The sequence below is a fragment of the Peromyscus leucopus genome, chromosome 1, assembly GCF_004664715.2.
Source record: "Peromyscus leucopus breed LL Stock chromosome 1, UCI_PerLeu_2.1, whole genome shotgun sequence".
Taxonomy (NCBI): Eukaryota; Metazoa; Chordata; class Mammalia; order Rodentia; family Cricetidae; genus Peromyscus; species Peromyscus leucopus.
Window position 1 is genome coordinate 78,717,090 of NC_051063.1, and position 20,746 is coordinate 78,737,835.

Here is a 20,746-nt window from a genome sequence, read left to right on the forward strand (position 1 = left end):
TTTTAACATTACCAACTAGTGAGTAGTTTCAGGATCACAGTTCAGTGAATTGAGTATTGTGTGGCCATCACTGCAGTCTCCTTTTGCCTGTTATAACATTTATAAACTCTCCTTTTGCCTGTTAGTGTGTTTTTACAATAGACTTAAGTATGGCATATGTCTTAGTTACTGTTCTATAGCTGTGAGGAGACACCATGACCATGACAATTTTTAAAGAAAGTGTTCAACTGGGGCCTTGCTTACCGTTTCAAAAGGCCGATCCATGATGTCTCACATATGATTCACAAGCTGTAGGGAGAGAGAGAAGGAGGGAGAGAGAGAGAGGGAGGCAGGCAGAGGCGGGCCTGGTGTGGGCTTCTGAAACCTTGAAGCCTGCCTTCAGTGACACACCTTCTCCAACAAGGGCCACACCTAATCCTTCCTAAACAGTCCACCAGCTAGGAAACAAACAATCAAATATATGAGCCTATGGGGCCATTCTCATTTAAAGCTCCACAGCATACATACAAAAAAGCACATCAACCGTACATGTACAGGTTGAGTTTTTCCCAACTGGACACAGCTGCTGGAGCGGCCGCCCGTGTTAAGAAGTGGTATGTGCTAGCACACCAGAAGTCCTGCACACCTGCTTCCTCCCCACCCCCTCCCTCCCCCCTAGATTAGCCCAGGCTTGATCTCAACACTGTAGGCTAAGTTTGCCTTGTTCTAAGGTTTCTCCAAAGGAAAGCATATAATGTCCATTTGTTTGGTCTGGCTTTTTTGCTTGACATTGTGCTTGAGGTGTGTATGTTGTGTGCAGTGGTTTGTTCCTATTCACTGTATTCTAGGAAATGAAAATCTATCTTGCTGATTTGGATCTTTCCGGTTTTGGGAAACCAAGAATCATGAATCAAACAGTCTTTGTTTTGTTTTGTTAGTAGATAGGGTCTCATGTAGCTTTTGGCTGGCCTTAAACTTGCTATGGATCTAAGGATGACCTTGAGTTCTTGACCTTCCGCCCCCACCTTCCAAGTGCTGGTATTGTGTACTACCATCGCATCCTCATCTTTCCTTCCTTCCTTCCTTCCTTCCTTCCTTCCTTCCTTCCTTCCTTCCTCCCTCCCTCCCTCCCTCCCTCCCTCCCTCCCTCCCTTCTCCTTCTCTCTCTCTCTCTCTCTTCCCTCCCTCCTCCTCTCTCTCTCTCCTCCCTCCTCCCTTCTCCTTCTCTCTCTCTCCTCCCTCCCTTCTCCTTCTCTCTCTCTCTCTCTCTCTCTCTCTCTCTTTCTCTCAATAAGATTTTTCTACATAGCTTAGAATGGCCTTGAATTTGTGGTAATCTTTCTGCCTCAGCCTCTCTGGGACTGTGATTATAGTTAAGTAACCAGCCTACCTGGCATGTTCTTGAACATACTTTTTGATGTAATTGGGTAGCTCTTTCTGTTAGTATATCCCTGGGAATGAAGGCATCTGATATGAAAAGTTGACTTAAAAAAAAAATTAGCTTTCCAGTTTAATGGGGCTAAAAGATGGAAGGGCCTAGGCTGGAGTGCTGTATGAAAAGCAAATGTTCGCCGGGCGGTGGTGGCGCACGCCTTTAATCCCAGCACTCGGGAGGCAGAGCCAGGTGGATCTCTGTGAGTTCGAGGCCAGCCTGGGCTACCAAGTGAGCTCCAGGAAAGGCTCAAAGCTACACAGAGAAACCCTGTCTCGAAAAACCAAAAAAAAAAAAAAAAAAAAAAAAAAAAAAAAAAAAAAAAAAAAAAAAAGAAAAGCAAATGTTCGATCTGAAAAAAGCCTTTCTCAAAGAGAGTCAGGATGTGTGAAAACTGGAATACCCAGAGGTAGCAGTGAGGTGACCCATTGCTGGGAGCAGACAATGAGCAGGAGGCCGTAGAGGAGGACCCAAGATGAAGACTGGTCAGGGCGGAGGGGCCAGCATGTGCAGAGCAAGAAGGAAACCATGCTGAGTGCACCAGACCCGATGGGAAGAGCCCAGAAGAGCTGGAGATGAGAGGAGAGCAGCTGCGTGGTGGGCAAGTTTGGAGGCCTTTGAAGGACTTGGATTGAGTGTCAGTCAGAGACTGTAGAGTGGAGCAGAGAGAAGGGGTAAAGAGCCAGTGCTGAGGTTGGAAAATAAGGCTTGTATGGGAAAAAGGAACAGGAATGTCTTAAACTCACTTGGACCCAGTTCTGTGTGTAAGCTCTGGTGACTTCTGTTCAGTCTGTACCCTGACACAACCTGTTGGTGGGGGTATTAAGGCAACTCCCTGTAGTTAAAAGGGAGGTTTATTTTGTGGGGTAACTTACAAGTGAAGGGATAGATTACAGGGTCTGGGAGAGGTGAAGTGCAGTCCAGCAGTGCTCTCTGGAGAACTGTGCTCAGTCTACCTCCAGTGTCCAGGATCTAGGAACCAAGAGAGCCAGTACATCCAGATCTTGGGTCTTAAGGGCTCCTGTCTTGGCCCCGCCTCAAAGGTGTGACAGTTACTGAAGCCTCAATGGGGGTGGTACTTCCAGGACAAAGCTGGAACAGCTACCCACTACAACAGCCCTTTTTTATTTCTTTCAATTTCTCTACCTCAGAAGATGGACTACAGTGGGGAGAATTCAGGGCCATCCCCAGTGTGCATCTTTTAGTAGACTTGTATGTGTTTCCCACTGAACTGAAGGTGATAGTTCCACATATTTATACGTCATTTACAATTGGGAAAAGAGTCAGAAGAGTGGTCAAGAAGCAAGCAAGCCTCCTCCCTCCCTTACCTGGAGATCGCTGTCCTCCAGCTTGCTTTGTTCTCCAGGCCTCCCATTTGAGAACCTTCCTTCTAGATGCAAGCTGACCCACTGTGGGAGAGTGAGCTTGAGGTATGGGCTGTGCTGAGCACCAAGCTGAGGGATCAGAGTTGGTAAATGCTCTGGGCTGGCTTACTGCAGAAGCATTAACTTTTCCTGGGAGACGTGAACGAATGTCTGTTCACCCCAGATAGAGCACCAGCAACAGACCAAATTATGATTCCACCAAAGTCAGTTTGGTGAACCTATGGATTTACTGAGCTTGATTACAGTTTTATGGGCAATAGGTTTTTACAGGAGTATGAGTAACCCCTCAAACAACTACATCACTGTAAACTCCCACCCCATCATGGATAGTGACCACATGGAAGCTGCATCATAGGGTTCCCTTTCATTTAGCATTTTACTTCCTGTCTACTCTAGCATATTCTGAGATCATTTACAGCTGTGTGGGGGTGGGGCGTGGGAGGGGGAGTAAAGGCTAGACTCCCAGGTAAGGGTCTTGTGACTTTTTTTCCCCTTTAGCTGCTTGGAGATGTCCATAGCTCCATTGCTATAGATCTGGCTGTCACTATATTGTTCTGCTCATTAGTAGCCATGGCTACTGTTCTAGTTCGCTTTCTGCTGCTGTGATAAACACCGTGACTACAGCGTGGAGAGGAAAGGAAACATAGGAAAGAATAGGTTATAGATTCATTGAAGGAAGCCAAGGTGGGAACTCAAGACAGGAGTCTGAAGCAGAAACTACAGAGAAACACTGCTATTGGCTTTCTCAGCTACCTTTCTTACATAGCCCAGCCTTACCTGCTGCCTAGGGGTGGCATTGCTCTGGTCCTTCCTACATCAACCAGTAATTAAGAAATTGCCTCGAAGGCCTAGCCACAGGCCAGCTGGTCTGAGCAAGTGTTCATTTGAGGTTCCCCTTTTCCCAGGTGACTGGGTTTGTGTCAGGTTGACTGCTGAAGCTAACTGTGACAACTTCGAGGCTGTGCTGGCCAGGTTTTTTTTTTGTTTGTTTGTTTTTTTGTTTTTGTCAATTTGACACAGCCTCCATAAGATCAGTCTATATAGTATGCAAGCCTGTGGGGTATTTTCTTGGTTGGTGATTGATATGGTAGGACATAGCCTATTGTGAGTAGTCCTACCTGCTTAGGTGGTCTTGGGTGTATAAGAAAATGAACTGAGCTAGCCAGGAGGAGCAAGCCAGTAAGCAACCTTCCTCCATGTCCTTTGCTACAGTCAGTTCCTGCCCCGACTTCCCTCAATGATGGAGGAGGGTAATCTAAGAACTATAAGCTGAAATAAACCTTTTCCTCTCCAAGTTGCTTTGGTCATGGTGTTTTATTATAGCAAGAGAAACCTAACTATGGCACAGGCCAAATTAATCTCTACTCCGAGATGGTATCATGTTGTCAGAAGGAGGGGACTACCATACAGCACACGATGTACTCAAGATGAGGGCAGAGTGCAGTGTGTGTGTGTGGAGGGGGGGGTTGAGAAAACCAGTGAAGCACTCAGGGTCCAGTTCTGGGCTAGCAGTGTGCTCTTATTTCATCCCAGCCTCTTGTTTGTGAAGGGCGAAAGGTTTCTCACGTAGACTCTGGCGAGGAGTATGCTCAGTAGCTTTGTCTTTTCTCAGAGTCATGGTCGCTCTGGTACTGTACACCATTTTGCTAGTTCTCCTCTTCTCTCCCTTCCTGCGTCCCTCTTTGACTGGGCTCTGCTGTGGCTGCTTCTCCCCAGACACTTGCCTCCTCTGTGACGCTCCTTGGCTGCTCTACCTCTTGGGGTAACTCTGTGAGCCCGAGATTTCTGCCTTCCAGCCCTCCTCTCTCTGTCTCCTCACCAGGTCCCTCGTGGCCTGGCTTGTTTCCTTTTGCCCTTTGCCCACAGCAGTGTCTGGGGTGGCACCGTGCAGGGAAGGGCTCTGGACTGGGAGTTCTTATTCTGTCCCTTGGCTGTCCTCTCGTCTCGGGCAGGCAACTTCACTTTTGAGCCGTGGTTTTCTAAACTAGAAAATATGAGAAACAAATGTTCACTTTCCAAGGCTGCTGTAAGATCAATGCCAGTGAAGAATCACCACTCTAAACCATTTGGAAGGCACGACTGGTGTCATCAGTTATAGCAGCCTGGCAGAACTGTGAGTGATCAGTTAGCCCTAGAAACAGAACAGTAAATCTGAATACAGTTACTTTAAATAAATGGATCAGGGAGGGTTATGAAAATTGGAGTGATTTCAAAAGTCAGGTCAGTCTGTCTGTCCTCTTTGTTTCCATGGCTGATGTCAAAGGCCAGTACAGGCAGCCTATGGGCAGTGCATGGACCTCTTAGAGTAGGTTTATCAGGTGCAGGAGTGATGGGTGGTGTTTGCGCTGTGCTGGGGGAGAAGCCCTCTTGTTTCTAGCCCTCGCTGTGTATCTGCACATTCATGAGTATAATATGTATATAGGTGCAATGCCATAAATTGGCCTTTTTGTTTGTAGTAGCTTTTTAAAAACATTTCCATGTACATCTGGTCAGTCATATTCTTTTGAGGGGACCAGTGGGAATTCTCGAATTATAAAAGGCAGAGAGGTGACTTCCTTGAGGAAGCTCAGCAAGCCAATGCTGTGACAAGACTGCAGGTAGACAGGCAGCCTCAATGACCAGTCTTCCAACTCTCTGTTACTTCCCTGTAGTTTGATAGTTGGTTTACCTCATGGTTCTCTGGGATGGTGTTATGGCAGACAGTCCGGGGTGGTGTTAGGGTTTTAATGGGTGTCCCTTTAGCTTTCTTTTAGTTGTGATGTTGGATGGATTCTGCATGGTTTATATTGTCCTGTTTCTTTATGGTCCTGGGATTGGAACCCAGAGTCATAAATAGGTTGGATACCTGCTCTGCTGAGCTATACCCCTAGTGGCTCATTTTAATTTTTTTATATGTTACTTTTGTTTTTTTAAAGACAAGACCTCATTGTGAGTCCCTACTGACCTTGAACTCTTGGTAATTCTGCCTCAGACTCAAATACTGGGATTCCAGGAAAGAGCAAACTTACCTTACCTGAGGCTTAGTGGATTTTTAATTATAATTTTCCTGCCTGAGATTTCAGTTTGGTTACCTCCTCCCTGTGTCCTTCTTCATTTATATATTCATTAGTTATTCCTTGAAAACATGTCATTGGAAACTGGATTTCCTTGTGAATCAGAAATAGAAGGAAACTTATCCTAGTTAGGGTTCTGTTGATGTGATAAACACATGACCAAAAGCACCGTGGGGGAGAGGGTTTATTTGGCTTACCTGTCTCCATCACAGTCCATCACTGAGGGAAGTTGGGGCAGGAACTCAGCAGGGTCAGAAGCAGGAGCCATAGAGGAAAGCTGCTTACTGGAGGTGACACTGCCCATAGTGCCCTGGGTGGGCTCTTCTACATCAGTCATCAAGAAAATGCCCCACAAGATATGCTCACAAACCCTGTCTGCTGGAGGCATTTTCTTAGTTGAGTTTCTCTCTTCCCAATGTGTGTCAAGTTGACAAAAATTAACTAAATCTGATAGAAAAACTAATGTATTCTTTCCTTTAAAAAAATTAAAAATTTTATTCATATATTTATTGTGTGTGTATGTATATAATATTAGTGTTTATGTGATTGTGTGCAGTCACATGGCACAACATGCATGTGAAGACAGGACAACTTTTGAAAATTGGTTCTCTTTCCACCGTGGGATCTGAGGATCAAACTCAGGAGGTCAGGGTGCACAGCCATTACTTTTACTTTGAGCCAGCTCCAGCCCTGTTCTTTCTTTTCTTTCTTTTTTGGGTTCCAAGGATGGAACCTAGGGTTTCACACATGCTAGAATAGGCATGAATGACATCCCTAACCCTTTCTTTTTCTTTTGTTTTGTGATGTGTTTTCTTTCTTGAGAAAGGATCGTGTACCTCAGGCTGTCCTTGAACTTGCTATGTATTGGAGGCTGACCTTGAGGTCCTTCCTAGTTCTAGGATTATAGGAGTGTGTCATCATGCCTGATTTAGGGTGTGCTAGAATCAAACCCAGGGACTTTTATATGGAGGGAAAAGATCTTGCACTAAACCCCACTCCAGTCCAAGTCCTGTTTTCATTTTCCGTTTTGTGACAGGGTCTGTCTGGTTAAGTTGCCCTGGCTGACCTCAAACTTTTTTGGCCCAGTAAGGTTTGAACTTGAGATCCTTCTTCCTTAGCCTCTTGATCAGCTGGAATTAGAGGCCTGTACTACCGAGCTTCCTTCTCACAGATATGGTGCATGGTGAGGTGGTCAGCTAGCAGAATCGAAGGAAAGAAAACCATGGCTCCTAGATTTTGCATGAATAGACTCTCAAGGTTTTTAAGAAGTTTGCCAAGGACGACTGGCCAGGTACCAGGGCCCACAAGGACTTGTTCTTCTCTTGCTGTTTCTGTCAGCTCCTGGTTTGAGTTTGCTATTGGCCTGTTTGATACCTGAGCTTTGCAAATGCCATACTACCCTGGAGTGAGACTCAACAGCTCCTTTTCAGTCTTCTATGTATAAAGACCTGCCATTGTTGCTTTCCTTATAGTCAGATGTGTGGACTGTTGCCTTTGAAGGCACTCTGGCTTCCATTTGCTTTTGTGAGTTTGTAGTAGAGAAGACACAGCTGTGTCCTGCTTCTGTTGATGACCTTGAACTTCTCCTCTAGAGTGCAAGCTGCTTTCTCAAAAGTCGATGCATAGTAGGCAGTGTGTGGGAGCCTCTCCACACAGGCTCAGATGGGGTTCCTTGGCACATTCTGTAATCCCTGAGCAGTTCTCTCACATGGTGTCCCATGGTGCCCTTGTCTGGTGAGATTTAATAGGGTCCACTGGTGAAGACTGACTCAACCTCCTTAGTGGAGGTCATGAAGAAGGGACTGTATGTAGGCCTTTGGTTTTGCGGTTCTGGTGTATGTGTTTCTAAGCACAACAGTTGCATTAAGTAATTTCATTGTCTGGATTTCTTTTGTATCATAGCCTACTCATGAAGGTTACTTCTCTTGTTTGGATATCTGGACACTGTTTTTGGACTATCTGACAAGTAAAATTAAAAGTCGTCTGGGAGACAAGGAAGCAGTTCTCAACAGGTAAACTTCAAAACCCTGCTAAACAGAGGTAGCCACTGTTGCCAGTTACTCTTATGCCCTGAGGGGCAGCCATGCTGCTGTGCCTCCTCGGGAGAATGAGGGAAGGAGGCTGCCCAGGCAGTAATGCCACCTGAGCATTTTCTTTTTTAAAAAGTAACATTCATTGAAAATTTTTTAGGTATGATAATGCTTTTGTGGTTGTTTTTAAGGCCCTAGTTTTAGAGATACAAGTATTTATTGGATGAAGTGACATTACACCTGGGATTTCTTTAAAACAACCCACTGGAAGTATAGAGTGCTTGGAGCATAGGATGCAGGGCTGACCTCACAGCTGATAAGTGATGTGAAGGAGTTCAAGGTTCATTATGTCCTTAAACTTTGAGATGTATCAAAGTTTCTTCTCTCTCTCTCTCTCTCTCTCTCTCTCTCTCTCTCTCTCTCTCTCTCTCTCTCTCGCTTTCTCTCTCGTTTTTCAAGACAGGGTTTCTCTGTGTAGCTCTGACTATCCTGGAACTTGCTCTGTAGACCAGGCTGGCATTGAACTCAGAGATCTGCCTGCCTCTGCCTCCCAAATGCTGAGGTTAAAGGTGTGCCCCACCACTGCCCTGGTGTGTCAGAGTTTCTTAAATTAGTAAGTTGTCCTGAAACAAATAGCTAGGAAAAGAGCTGGCCATGACAGAGCACACTGGTAGTCCTAGAACTTAAGGAGGCTGAGGCAGAAGGGGCACTAGTTAGAAATCCTCTACCTCATAGATAAGTACCTGATGACAACTTTCTCCTTGCCAGGACTAAATACCCGACAAGAGTGACTGTAGAAGGAAAGATGTGGTGGTTTGAACGTGAATGGCCTCCATAGGCTCGTATATTTGAATGTTTGGTTCCTAATTGGTGGACTGTTTAGGAAGGATTAGGGGGTGTGGCCTTGTTAGAGAAGGTGTGCCACTGGTGGTGAGTTTTGAGGTTTCAGAAGCCCATGCTAGGCCCAATGATCACGTGAGCTCTCAGACTCCGCTCCAGCACTGTGCCTGTCTATCTGCTGGATATTCCTGCCATGATGGTCATGAACTATAAAACCCCACTTAAATGCTTTCTTTTAAAAGTTGGCTTGGTCATCGTGTCTCCTCACAGCAATAGAACAGTATCAAAAACAAGATTTATTCTGACTCAATGTGTGAAGAAAAAGGCCATCCTGGTGTGTGTGTGTGTGTGTGTGTGTGTGTGTGTTTAGGGGTGAAGGGGGTGGGCACATGCTTGTCCATGGGCCAGGGCAGTTAACTAGTAACTTTATATCCAGAGAGAGGAAGGCGGGGAGGGGGACCAGCCAGGCCGAGTACGCTCAGTAGTCCTAACACCTATTCGTGAGATTAGCGTCTTGAGTGAAATCCTAGAAAAGAAAGGGGATACGCGTCCAGCCACGCTGCAGGGGCTGATTTAACCACACTGTTGAAACATCAGGCCTGACTGAGCAGGAGAGAATTGACTAAGGGCTGTTCTCAGCTGCTTTGTTCTTATATTCAGTCATCGACGAGACCTCAACTTGTTCAAAATTGGCTCATGATCTACGAAGAGAGGTCAGCGTGCTACCTCACCTACCATCTACTAAGGCCGAGCTGGCGTAGAAATTTACTTTCAAGTCTCAATAAACACTCTCCTCCAAACTTCAAGAGCTACATCCAAGATGATTTCTCTGCTTTACAGATCTCTTGGGTTCCAAGATGAAATGTCTACCTCAGTTACGGTCTCCTAAGTCATACCAATTTAGAAAAGTTGCGCACTCTTTACAGCATTTGAAACATCTTTAGCCAAGGTCCACTCTTATACAAACATCTACAAGCGTGCGCTACCTTACACTTTCCTGCTGGTTACCTCTTCTTTGGGTTAGACAGATTCTCTTACATATCTTATACATAAAGACCTACTGAAACTGGTCATTCTAAGAAATACACCTAAGCCCACCACAGCAAAGCTTGCTTAACCCTCCACGAAACCACTTACTTTCTGAGACAGGCATACCACAGTAATGTTCTGTGAGTAGAGGTTAAACTGCATGTCATACGCGGATGACCAACAACCACTATTAATACAAGGAGATATAGATAACATTTAAACTAAATCCTCTATCAATATAATATATGGCTCTGTAGATTTAGCCACCTATAAGAACAGCACTCACGTGTGTCCACGCAATAGACTGCAGCGCTGGCGCCGCAATCCATGACACAGCACTTACACTCCTCTGCAAAGTGAACCACTACGGAAGTGCCAGAGGGTGAAGCACTGTTCACACATACAACAGAGGTCTGCCTGCCTTTGCTGTCGCGTTGCAGATGCTAGAGGATAGGGAGTTAAAGAGGTCTGCCTCCTCACACTGCACTGCCCATTACCTCTAGGTAGCATCTCATAGTTCTCCTTAAGAATAAGTATGACATCGCTTGAAACACAGCGAGATTCATCTATCTCTCTGTCGCCCTCTACCCTACAATCTATGTATCGATAGGAACAGACCCAACTCCTCACTTCTCCTTACTTCAGATCCCATAGTCAACCTTGGTCTTTAATGGATCGCCAGATATCGTGCCAGAAGAAGCGAGAGAAGCCAATTGAGAGAGGATGAATGCTTGTGAAGTTGTGAAGCTGCCTCCTGATGCCCTACTAATCCTCAGCAGCATCCTTGAAGTGAGTAGGCAGCCTCCTTCACCCAACACCACACAGCAAACGAAGGCTGACTACGATTATGGCTAACCCTATGACTGTCTCTCATGCTTTATTACCCAGCCTTTGGACTCCTTAGGACGTCCAGTGATGAGATGAGTCTGCTCTATGAAATTATCCACAATCAACCGGTCGCCCTCCCTTTCAGTCTATTCTGTCTCTTAGCTCTCCAACCACACCATCGGTAACACAACCCTAGTGCCGGTACTACTAGCCAAAGTATCAACAACTTCATCTTACGTTCAGGTGCAAAAATTTAGCGTACAGTAAGTCAGACTGGCTCTTGTCCTGGTAGTTTAAAATAGCTGCCCAACCCTGCACTTACAATCCATGCATGTCGACGTTATACCCCAAATCTAACTTAGACTGAGTTCCAAATCTATAACGGAGACCACATCGCGAGAACAAGACATATCAAGCTCTTACGACCTGAATACGTCAGGTCTGCAATGTCACCTGCTTACGGTTCGCAGGAGCTCAAGGATACATCCCACTGTATTACCAGGCAATTAACTCTAACCAAATCCCTCCGCTGTCTTGCTCGTTATTCACATGTCTCTGAGTATTGTGACTTCTGTGTTATAGACGAGGGCACTGCGCTAATCACTCGGATAAAGCTAGACTCACAGCTAGTCCTCTGCTCTCAACAAGGGTCACAGCAGAACTGAACCACAGGTCCGTTCTAAGGTTCTAAGCGAGAGAGAGGCTTATACAAGCCGACTCCTGGGGAACACCACGAATTAAACACTTGTAGTTTAATGTATGCTAAACTTAGTGGTTGATGTATACGTAGAGCAATATCCATACTGGACATTAACTCTCTTAGTTTCTTTGTTGATGGTGACAGTTGTGTTTAAAAATGTTATCTGATATAAGAGATATGAACATGGGGCAGAAGTAACATCCTGAGAGTGTCATACACTATGATCGGATGGATGGATTATTATCCCAGTACAAGATTAGGATCTCCTAGGAACACAAACACCGTGACGTACTCGAAATGTACCCAGCTGTTGCTGAAAAGTCCGAATTACAAGTGTGCACGGGTGCAGTATAAAAATCATCCGATCATTTAAATACTCCAGAAAAACTGACCTGCAATGCAGGAGAGATACAGCCTCTCTACTTCTGACTACGTTGAGAAGCTATCAGCATAGATTGTGATGCCACTAACTAAGCGTAAACCTCCCCGCCTAAGCAGGTACACTACACTGCTTAAATCTTGGTCATCGATCTTACATGGAAGCACATGTCGAGTCGACAAGCAGAGATCATGCCAAGTGGATGGAAGGGATGAGGGTATTGGGTAGAGCAAAACAGACAGGAAAACCACCTCGATCAGATACATTTAGCACAAGTGTTTGAGTCCACCCCACGGTATATACGGCCGGTGGGTCCAAGACATATAGCTCTGAGAAAGAATGGAGGCCAAGACCGAGCATCCGACAGGCTCATCAACTCTTTCCAGGTCATGTGCCCACGGCCGTCATCACCCATACTCCCAGCCATAACTCATCAGTACCCCACACAACAACAGCTGAAAACAGTACAATGCGTGTACACAAGGTCATCCATTGTTAACATATGCCTGTGAAGTACAGTGGTCGAAGGTCTGAAACAAACTAGCGCCTCCAAGAACAGTCATCATATGTAGTAGGAATAGTAAAGATCTAAGGTAAGTAGGAACACCGCAATCCCTCTTCCCCAAGCAGTTTTCGCAGCGTCTCTATAAGATAGCATGCAAGCACTATGACAGTACCAATAGAAGTGGAGTCTGATTTCCTCTGCTGTGACAAGGAGAGTAAATGATGTTAGACACCTCCGAGGTAGAGCTCTTGAATTCTGCCTCCAAAGTGTTTGTGGCAGTTAAATTTATTAACAGATGATACGACAGCATGGCACCAGTCTTAAACTATTTTTCTTCCTTCCTAGCAAGACCACTCCAATTTTGAATGACAAGCACATATGAGAATAGCGCTCTCACATGGCACATCTCTTGTCATCCCCGTATGTGATATCAGAACATAACAATAGTAGACACTGTAACCAATACAGTATGTGCACAAGAAGAGGACAAGCCGTGTCAAAGAAAATGCAAGACAGAATATAAGCACGTGTATATTGAATACATTATAAGAGGTCTGGTGATGTATGACTGTTGACAATTAGATAGTGGGTATATAATATAATATAATTTTTATTAATAAGATCGAATGTCTTCTTATAGGCCAACACAGCCAAGGTCCTTTGGTTCTAGTGCTTCATTATTACCACCAACAACATCACCATAACAATCTTCGAGAAAGGTGGATACAGTAAATATTCTTTTGATATAAAATATCGCTCGCGTAGCGTATCAGGTGGAGGAATAGACCTTGGAAACAAGCTTCGCACTTAGTGTGAAATAGCGCCTTAAAAAGCACAGTGTGAACAGGAGGTGGATGAAGGTTGACTCACATGAGTGATGCCATTAGAGGCTAACAATATCGCACTCTAGGCTAGTTGCTACACTGCTGCTAGCTCAGCTCAGCAATCGTTACATTCGCTCCTCTTCTGCTCTTTGCAACCAGGAGAACCTTACCGTGCTTTGGGTCAGCTGCATACCATAGAGCACCACAGACTTAGCTCACACCCTACTAAGTTATACCTCCATCCATAACAAACACTCAAACGATGCGCATTGGCAAATTAAACTACACACAACTGGTTAAGTGGGTTGTGAGGTATAATCATAATTAGCAAGCATATACAATGGTTGCCGTACTGTAAATCTCAAATACAACATAAAGAAGCACTAACAACAGTCAAGATTGAACAGGTACAAAAGCGTAATTTCTGATTTCGTGTATACGCTCATGAAAGAATAACTGTACAAAAACATCATAGCTGCCCACTAGCTTCTCGAACCCAAAACGAGCAACACAGCACAATAAGGCTAAAATTCTACCCACTTTGCGTGACAGTTGGCAGCTCTGGCCATATCCGGTGAACATCATAGCAATACGAAAATTCTGCTATCGTGTCGTCTCTATATTAGACGGAAGTAGAACTAAATAAGCTAACATACACCAGGTGTCTCAGTGGATTACGGAATATACTCTTGTTTTCTAACTTACGGTAGTTTACTTTTCTAAATGAACATAGATAGTCTCAATATTTCCATCAAAACATCGTATGTTTATATATCATGATTAGTGACTTGTGTATGATGCAATATATTCGTGTGGCTGAGTCCCCAATGGAGCAGTCCTCCATTCTCGCCTCGGTTGATCCTGCCGTTTCCTATGCATATGGTCTTAGATTAGAGACAAACCCATAGCAATGTCTTGGGATTGTCCTGCGAGAGCTAAGACATACTCACATCTGACAAGTAGCTGATGGCTCGCACAGAACACAGCGAACTGATCAATTTCTTCTACATGTGACTTACATTTTTTATTGACAATATCTTGTGTGTTGTGGTGTTAGCTGTGTGATGTGTGATGTAGTTTGCTGTGATGATAAAGTACCATGGATGCGTAATAAGAGAGAAGCCGACGCATGCGAGAGTAGCAGATACACCTGATGTGTGGTGCTATGTATCCACATAGAACGCTAGAACATAACTAGCAAAATGGTGCGCGCTCCGCGCTCAATAACGTGAGAAAGTTACTAAGGCAGAGTCTTACTAAACCCTACTAGCCCGATGAATGGCTTGTCATAAATTGATGATACACACAACTTCTCTCTCATGCTTGCCTAGAGAGCAAGAGATCGAATTCTCTCATTATCATAGAGTTCTCTCATCAAATTCCTCCCGCAGCCGTGTGAGTGTTTGTTAATTCCTATTGTGATCTCGGAGTATGGAATCGGATGCTATCTCGAGATGTCTAGTTTATACACTGATATCTTACGCATGCGTCTGTACTTAGCGCTTAACATCATAGTTAGACTGAGTACCCACAAAGCCTGTTTTTCTTGCTCAGCTCTAAAACAATGATTTAGAAATGGTGTTGTGTAGGGAGATACAGGTGCATACATAGAAAGGCATAGCACCAACATATTGTACTACTGGGTGTACTAGAGGTGAAAAACATTGAACATTTGGCTTTTCGCTCATTACTATGTAAATTTTGGGTAATTCATCATAACAAGTCATGCGCTCTGAAATGTAAAAGCTCTTTTTTTTTTTTTAATTTGTTTTTTGAGTGGTGTTCGTCAGACAGGGAATGTTGCATCTCGTCTGTGTAGCTATGCGCTCCTTATAATATCTGGAACACTCGAACACATTTAGACTAAGCACCTACTGCTAAGCCTGTGAACTCAACAGTTGATCACGGCCGGTGGCTCTGCCTCCGAGTGCCGGATTAAATAGCGCGTTCACGAAGCACCAAAACGCCCGATGCTAAACAGTCTGTCTAATGGTTCAAGGAGCTTATATGAAGAGTAGTTGGACATGTCACTATACTGTCTGATTAGTATATCAGAGATGAGTGTTTATAGGAAGTGAAGCAGTAAGAACCACATATATCGATACTAAGTAACTTATTATAACGTACATATAATAACATGAGTGTGCAGTGCGAATAGTGTGTATCAAAATGCTTCTCCAATTCTATGGGTAACACGAGCAAAAAAGCAGGTATCTTCAAATGACTATCTCTTGGGACATAAAAACACCACTACATCACTAACATTACATATCATACAAAAGAAAACCCCCTAAACCACCAAAAAAAGCTCCCAGATCCAAAAGCGAATGTACGCCCCAGTGTTTTTTTACCACTTTCATTATCAGTGACTAAACATTGACCAAGTCTACAATCCCTCCCTGCCTCTTAGATCACATTAGTTTTTGAGACACACCAACCTTGGAGAATGTATGCTTTTCCTCTGCCTCATGATGTAAGATCTATAGAATATGTCCCACTCATTGTGTTGAAATCCTGTAATTGTTGCATATTGAATCCATTATACCACCTACCAAACAACTCCCTAAATTAATAAGTGTATTTAACAGTCCACTCACAGTGAAACACTGCAACCCAATAGCATCCTTGAAAACATTAATAATTATGGCACCATCCATACCATGAACTTTTACGGCACGTCAAATAAAAAATCATGCCTCTTGGACTGTCTAATCACATGAGCTTAAACAATATGCAGCCAAAACAGAGAAGAAATAACCAACAAATCTCGGAACATTAGCCACACATAAATATTGTCAGGAATATGAAGTTGAGCTTCTTATATTACTTTTTTTTTGAACAGGGTCTCCTGTCGTAAGCAATTAGGCGCTTAGGCGCCGATATAACTTGTATATGTAGACCAAGAGCTGGCCTTGCCTTTGCGAGTACATCACATTCTCTGTAGAGTGCTTTTAGCCTCTCTGCCTCTGAGTGCCGGATGAGAATAACAAGAACAATTGCCTTATAGAATCACTAAGTTCTACACACATGTGTTTGGTGTCTGTCTATCTCAATATGTGGAACGTATTATGGTTTGTTGTGTTTAAAGTCTATCTAAAAGGCCAGCACCTCATTTAACTGTCCTTGTGTTTAGTTATGTGTTCATGCATCATTTGTTACTAAACAAAGCTCTGAGGCACTGCAAGTTTATAGACTTCGAAGCACAAATGTACTTCAGATTTGCTTTGTGGATCTACGGAGCCCAATCCACACACAATGAGCATCTTAGGAAATGTTCATCTATTTCCTTGCCTTCTCAGTAACGACACTTCTTCAAGTTTCTGGCTTGTAGAGCTGGTGGGACCCCAGTGTGAACATAAAATGTCTTGCATCATCTCTTGCCCCTTTAGCAGAATTCGTGGATATGGTAGTTGAGATCCTGCCTGCATTTCAGTTAGGCGGTAACTGTCCTCGCTGCCGCACAGAGAGCCTGCCATCTCAGGCCTTCTTTGCCCAACCTTCTGTGCTGCCGCGTTGCCTGGAGCTTCTTAACTCCACTACCGCCTTCTCCTGGCCATAACCTCCTCCTCTAACAACTGTGAGCCAAAGGAAGGCCTGGCGCTGAGCACGGGGAGCCTTTTGGGGAGCCTTGGCTGGCTACCGAACTTAAGAGTCCCACTCTGGAGAAAAGTAGCTTCAGCTGCCGATAGTTCTCCCGCTGATCTCTTGCGGCTCGATCCGGCAGGGCGTCAAGCCTGGAGCTGCGCTAGAACACTTGTATGCTCTTTACGGAGTGGTAAGGAAGAGGAAGACGAGAGTCAGTGGGTGGAGTGATGTCCACACCTAGAGTGTGATGCTTAATGTATCAATGTAGCGAATGAGTCACATTATGGCCACTTGTACCAAGACCATCCCGGCCAGATGCTGGCCTTGCAGGCAGCGAGCTCAAGAATTTTGCGTGAGTGTCATTACATTAGACTGGAAGGAAATGTGCCGAGGTCGGTCATGCGCGCTTACTGAGCGATATATGCTGCCAAAGTCCTAGCAAGATAGACAGTTTGAGCTATACAGTTATATATATCAAAGACAGTAGAACCTCAGAGATATACGCAAGTGAGACGATTTAGCTCTCTCCCTACAAGGAGCCATACTTTAATGCCCATGACGTGCACCAGCTGCGGATCTCCTTGATAATCAGTTTGTTTATTGTCCTGTGTGTCTCGACCCTTGCTAATATATCTCACCTTGTTATTTGTTGTATTTTATGGCACCTATACTTTCTAAGCTGCTGCGCCTTTTCAATCTTGACTTAGTTATTCTACCCTGAGTTTGTAGATTAGTAGGACCCTATTTTTCTTCGCTTACTACACATACATGTTCCTCTTTTAAGCGAGGTTTTCCTATTTTTGTGGGGTGTATCAAGTCTGTGTTGGGCCTGTTTGTATGTGCACACACATTACATGTCTGGTGCCAAGAGACACAGCCCCGAGAGTGCCATCCAGTATGCCTCTGGAACTTGAAGTTACAGACAGATTGTTAGGTTACCATATGGATGTTCGCGTAACTGAACCTTTAGGTCCCTCATACAGGAGCTCAGCAAAGCCTCTTTAACTGCCTGAAGCCATCTCCCAGCCACAACATACTACATTAATGTTATAAATTTTCCCCCCAAGCCACTGGATTTGCAGCCTTAAATCACGAGCCTTGTAACATCTCTATGCTGACTATACCATATGGGCACCATCTTTCATTTAATAGGGAACTTCGCCACATTTTGGCGCGGGTGTCAAGATCTCACTTTGATTTAAACTCCTCCATGCTTATTTCATTGCGAAGACCAGACGATCTTCTCCATTAGAGTCAACCCGCCCCAATCCTTTAGCGCCGGATTTAGTGTTTTCCTGTTGCATTATTTGCTTATACTGAATATTCAGTGTGGTATGATTCTATCGCCATCGGTTCTTTTCAAGCTAATTGCCTTTAAGGGAATGAAGCATGATGCCCTTTGCGGCAGGTTAAGCGTGTTACCCTTTCACTTCCTGTGTGCGCTGCTGTGTGAAATGGCACCGCGGATACACTGAAGATAGTTGTGGAACTCTCCCTAGATCTAACTTCAGCATCATACTTCGAAACTCAGCAGCCATGATTGGGACACCAGAGTGAAGCCCCAGAGTTCCTGCAGCGCATCTCAGGTGAGACTGGTAAATACATACGACGCACCCGATTTACTGCATCTCAAGCGTCCTACCGCTATTAGAACAATGCTCAGAGGCATATACTTCTACAGGATCCCCACTATTGCAGAGTACGCCGGCGTGGACCGTGCATTTACTATATGGCCTCACCCGAGCCCTCTCCCAAGTTTCCTTTCTGAGGCTTCACCACCCATATGCATACTCTTCCTCATGCTCCTGCAACTAGGTGTGGAACATAAAAATGAGCTAGTACACCTGAGTCAGCAATTTCTTTTACTGTCTTTGTGTTTACTGGAAAATGTAATGTTTTAGCTGCCCTCAATGCCAGTGTTCACTTACTCAGGGCCGGGATAGTGGTGGTAAATTGGTATAGAGCAGCTAGGGTTTCTGTGCTATCCACACACACCTCTCATGCCTGCCACACACTTTGGGAGGTCGGTTACTTGGGTGCTTTTAGCACAGTTCCTGATGGGGTTTATTTAGTAGTGGCAAAATCTATCTGTGCTCTAGTCTGAAAGGGATATTGTTTCTTCGAGAGTATTTTAATCTGATATAGCAATTTATAACAAAATACCTACAACTTTATCGATTATGTTACAGCAAATGGGAGGTAAAGAGCCCCAGGCCTGGGTGTTGATTATCTTACTGGGACATCCACTCAAGTGTGATTCCCCTGCCCCCATGTCAATTTTATTAGTAATTACCCCAGCCAGTATTCTTTCCTGTGCCATACTTACTCAGTTGCTATTCTGTTCTAGGCCTGGTATTTGCTATATTGTTAAACCACTTGAAAACAATGGTTCAGTCTTGTGGAGAAGGGGCAGTGCCTGCCTATAGGTAGGAAATGAGCTGTTATACCCACATAACTGAAATGTGATAGCCCAGGAGGATTGTTAGAAGTCTATAGCCTGTCTATACAGAGATTTCATCTTGTGGCTGGCAATGCTTAGACTAGATGGACTACAGTTGACTTTGGTTTAATTCTTTCAAGTTTGGCTCTCTTGGATTGGGTAGCAAACTGGTTAGGGTACTACCAGGAAAACAGAAACCACACGTATTTTAACCTAGACTGCAGTGTAGACAGTTGGTTAAGTGGGTGTTAGAAGGCTAGGGAAACAGTGAGGGAGGCAGCACAGTTGGTAACTACAGGAAGCAGCTCCATCACTGAGCCAGGGTCAGGGGAAGCTTAGGGTCAGTAGGTTAAGTACGTTTCTTGTTGCTGGTGAAGGCCACGCCTCCTTTCCCAGGAGCTCTGAGGAGGCCCAGGAAGCTGGCATTCAAGCATTCCTTCAAGAGCTCTTGGCCCTCCGAGTATGCATATGAGACAGGTGCTGGGAATGTAGACTGGGTTGGAAGGGGTGAGTCATGAAGTTGGGGTAGGGGCGTGGGATAGCTGTTGCTGGTCAGCACTGTCAGAGCGAGCCCTGGGAAGGCTGAAGCCCTTCCCCCTTCTTTCTACCTTGCAGTCTTCCTCTAGCATCTCAGTGGTACAGCCTGGGAGGCTCAGGAGACTTGGGCTTTATGGAGCCTCCACCTGCTCACATGCTGACAAGTAGGAACTGTGTCTTAACTGGCCTTAGAAGCTTTTTAGGAAAGGATGCATTTAGGTGCATAATCTTTTCTTAAAAATAATCATTTTTTTTTCTCCCCACATGATACCAAGTGTTCTATAATAACTTGGTATCTTCTGTGCTAAGTTATTATTGTGGAAAGTAGCCAGATGTGGGGCTTAAGGTATTTCTTTAATAAATTACCTTTAGATACAAACCAGAGGGTCAGGATTTCCCCTTTAGTTTCTAAGTGGTCTTAAAATTAATTGAAGATTGAGTTTTAGGTTTGACTTAAAGCCACTAGTAGTCTTGACCTCTGTAGAGAGAACATGAGGCTTGAGTTAGGGAGTCTTGGCTTCAAAATAGCCTGCTTGTTGATCTTGAGCAATTTAATTGTTGTTTTCTCACACTTTACTTCTCGTAGCTATTAAAAGTGTTAATCAGGAGGTGGTGGTGCACACCTTTAATCCCAGCACTCAGATGTAGAGGCAGGTGGATCTCTTGAGTTCGAGGCCAGCCTGGCCTTCAGGACTGCCCAGGGAAACCCTGTCTAGAAAAACAACAAAAGGGTGTTATTCTTTGATGTTTACATACAGTGCTTCTAGTCCCCGGGGAATGATAAAAACCTGAAACATATGTAGTGAAATAAAAGATAAGGGACTTAAAATGCTGCTCTAGAAAATATATATTTGACAGAAAAAACGGCAAAAATCAGACTTTATTGATAATTACATTATACATTTATAGCTAATTACATTAGCTATAATGGATTAGATTTTGTTGTTAAAAAGCAGAGATGGGCAGAATGGATTTGAAAATCCATGATCCAATTACCAAGAAACTCACTTTAGATTCAAGTGAGGATAGATTGGAAGTCAAAGGATGGAAATTGATATTCCATGCAAGCACTAACCACAAGAACTAGTAACCATCTTAACTATAGAAGAGAGTGCATCACAAAGAAGTATGATGTGGATAGTACAGTACCTCTGTGCCAACTCAGAAACAAAGCACCAGGCTTTAAGTGTGTCCAAGGTG

General features: G+C 44.3%; 1 protein-coding gene across 2 annotated transcripts in view; it reads left to right on the forward strand.

Annotated features, from left to right (window-relative positions):
• Positions 1-20,746, forward strand: part of Xpo6 (exportin 6) — a 114,775-nt gene that overhangs the window by 64,211 nt on the left and 29,818 nt on the right. For both annotated transcript variants that reach the window (XM_028879886.2, XM_037210782.1), the window contains one exon: positions 7,752-7,861. In XM_028879886.2, coding sequence (XP_028735719.1) covers positions 7,752-7,861 — 110 coding nt within the window. The remainder of the gene's footprint in view (positions 1-7,751; positions 7,862-20,746) is intronic.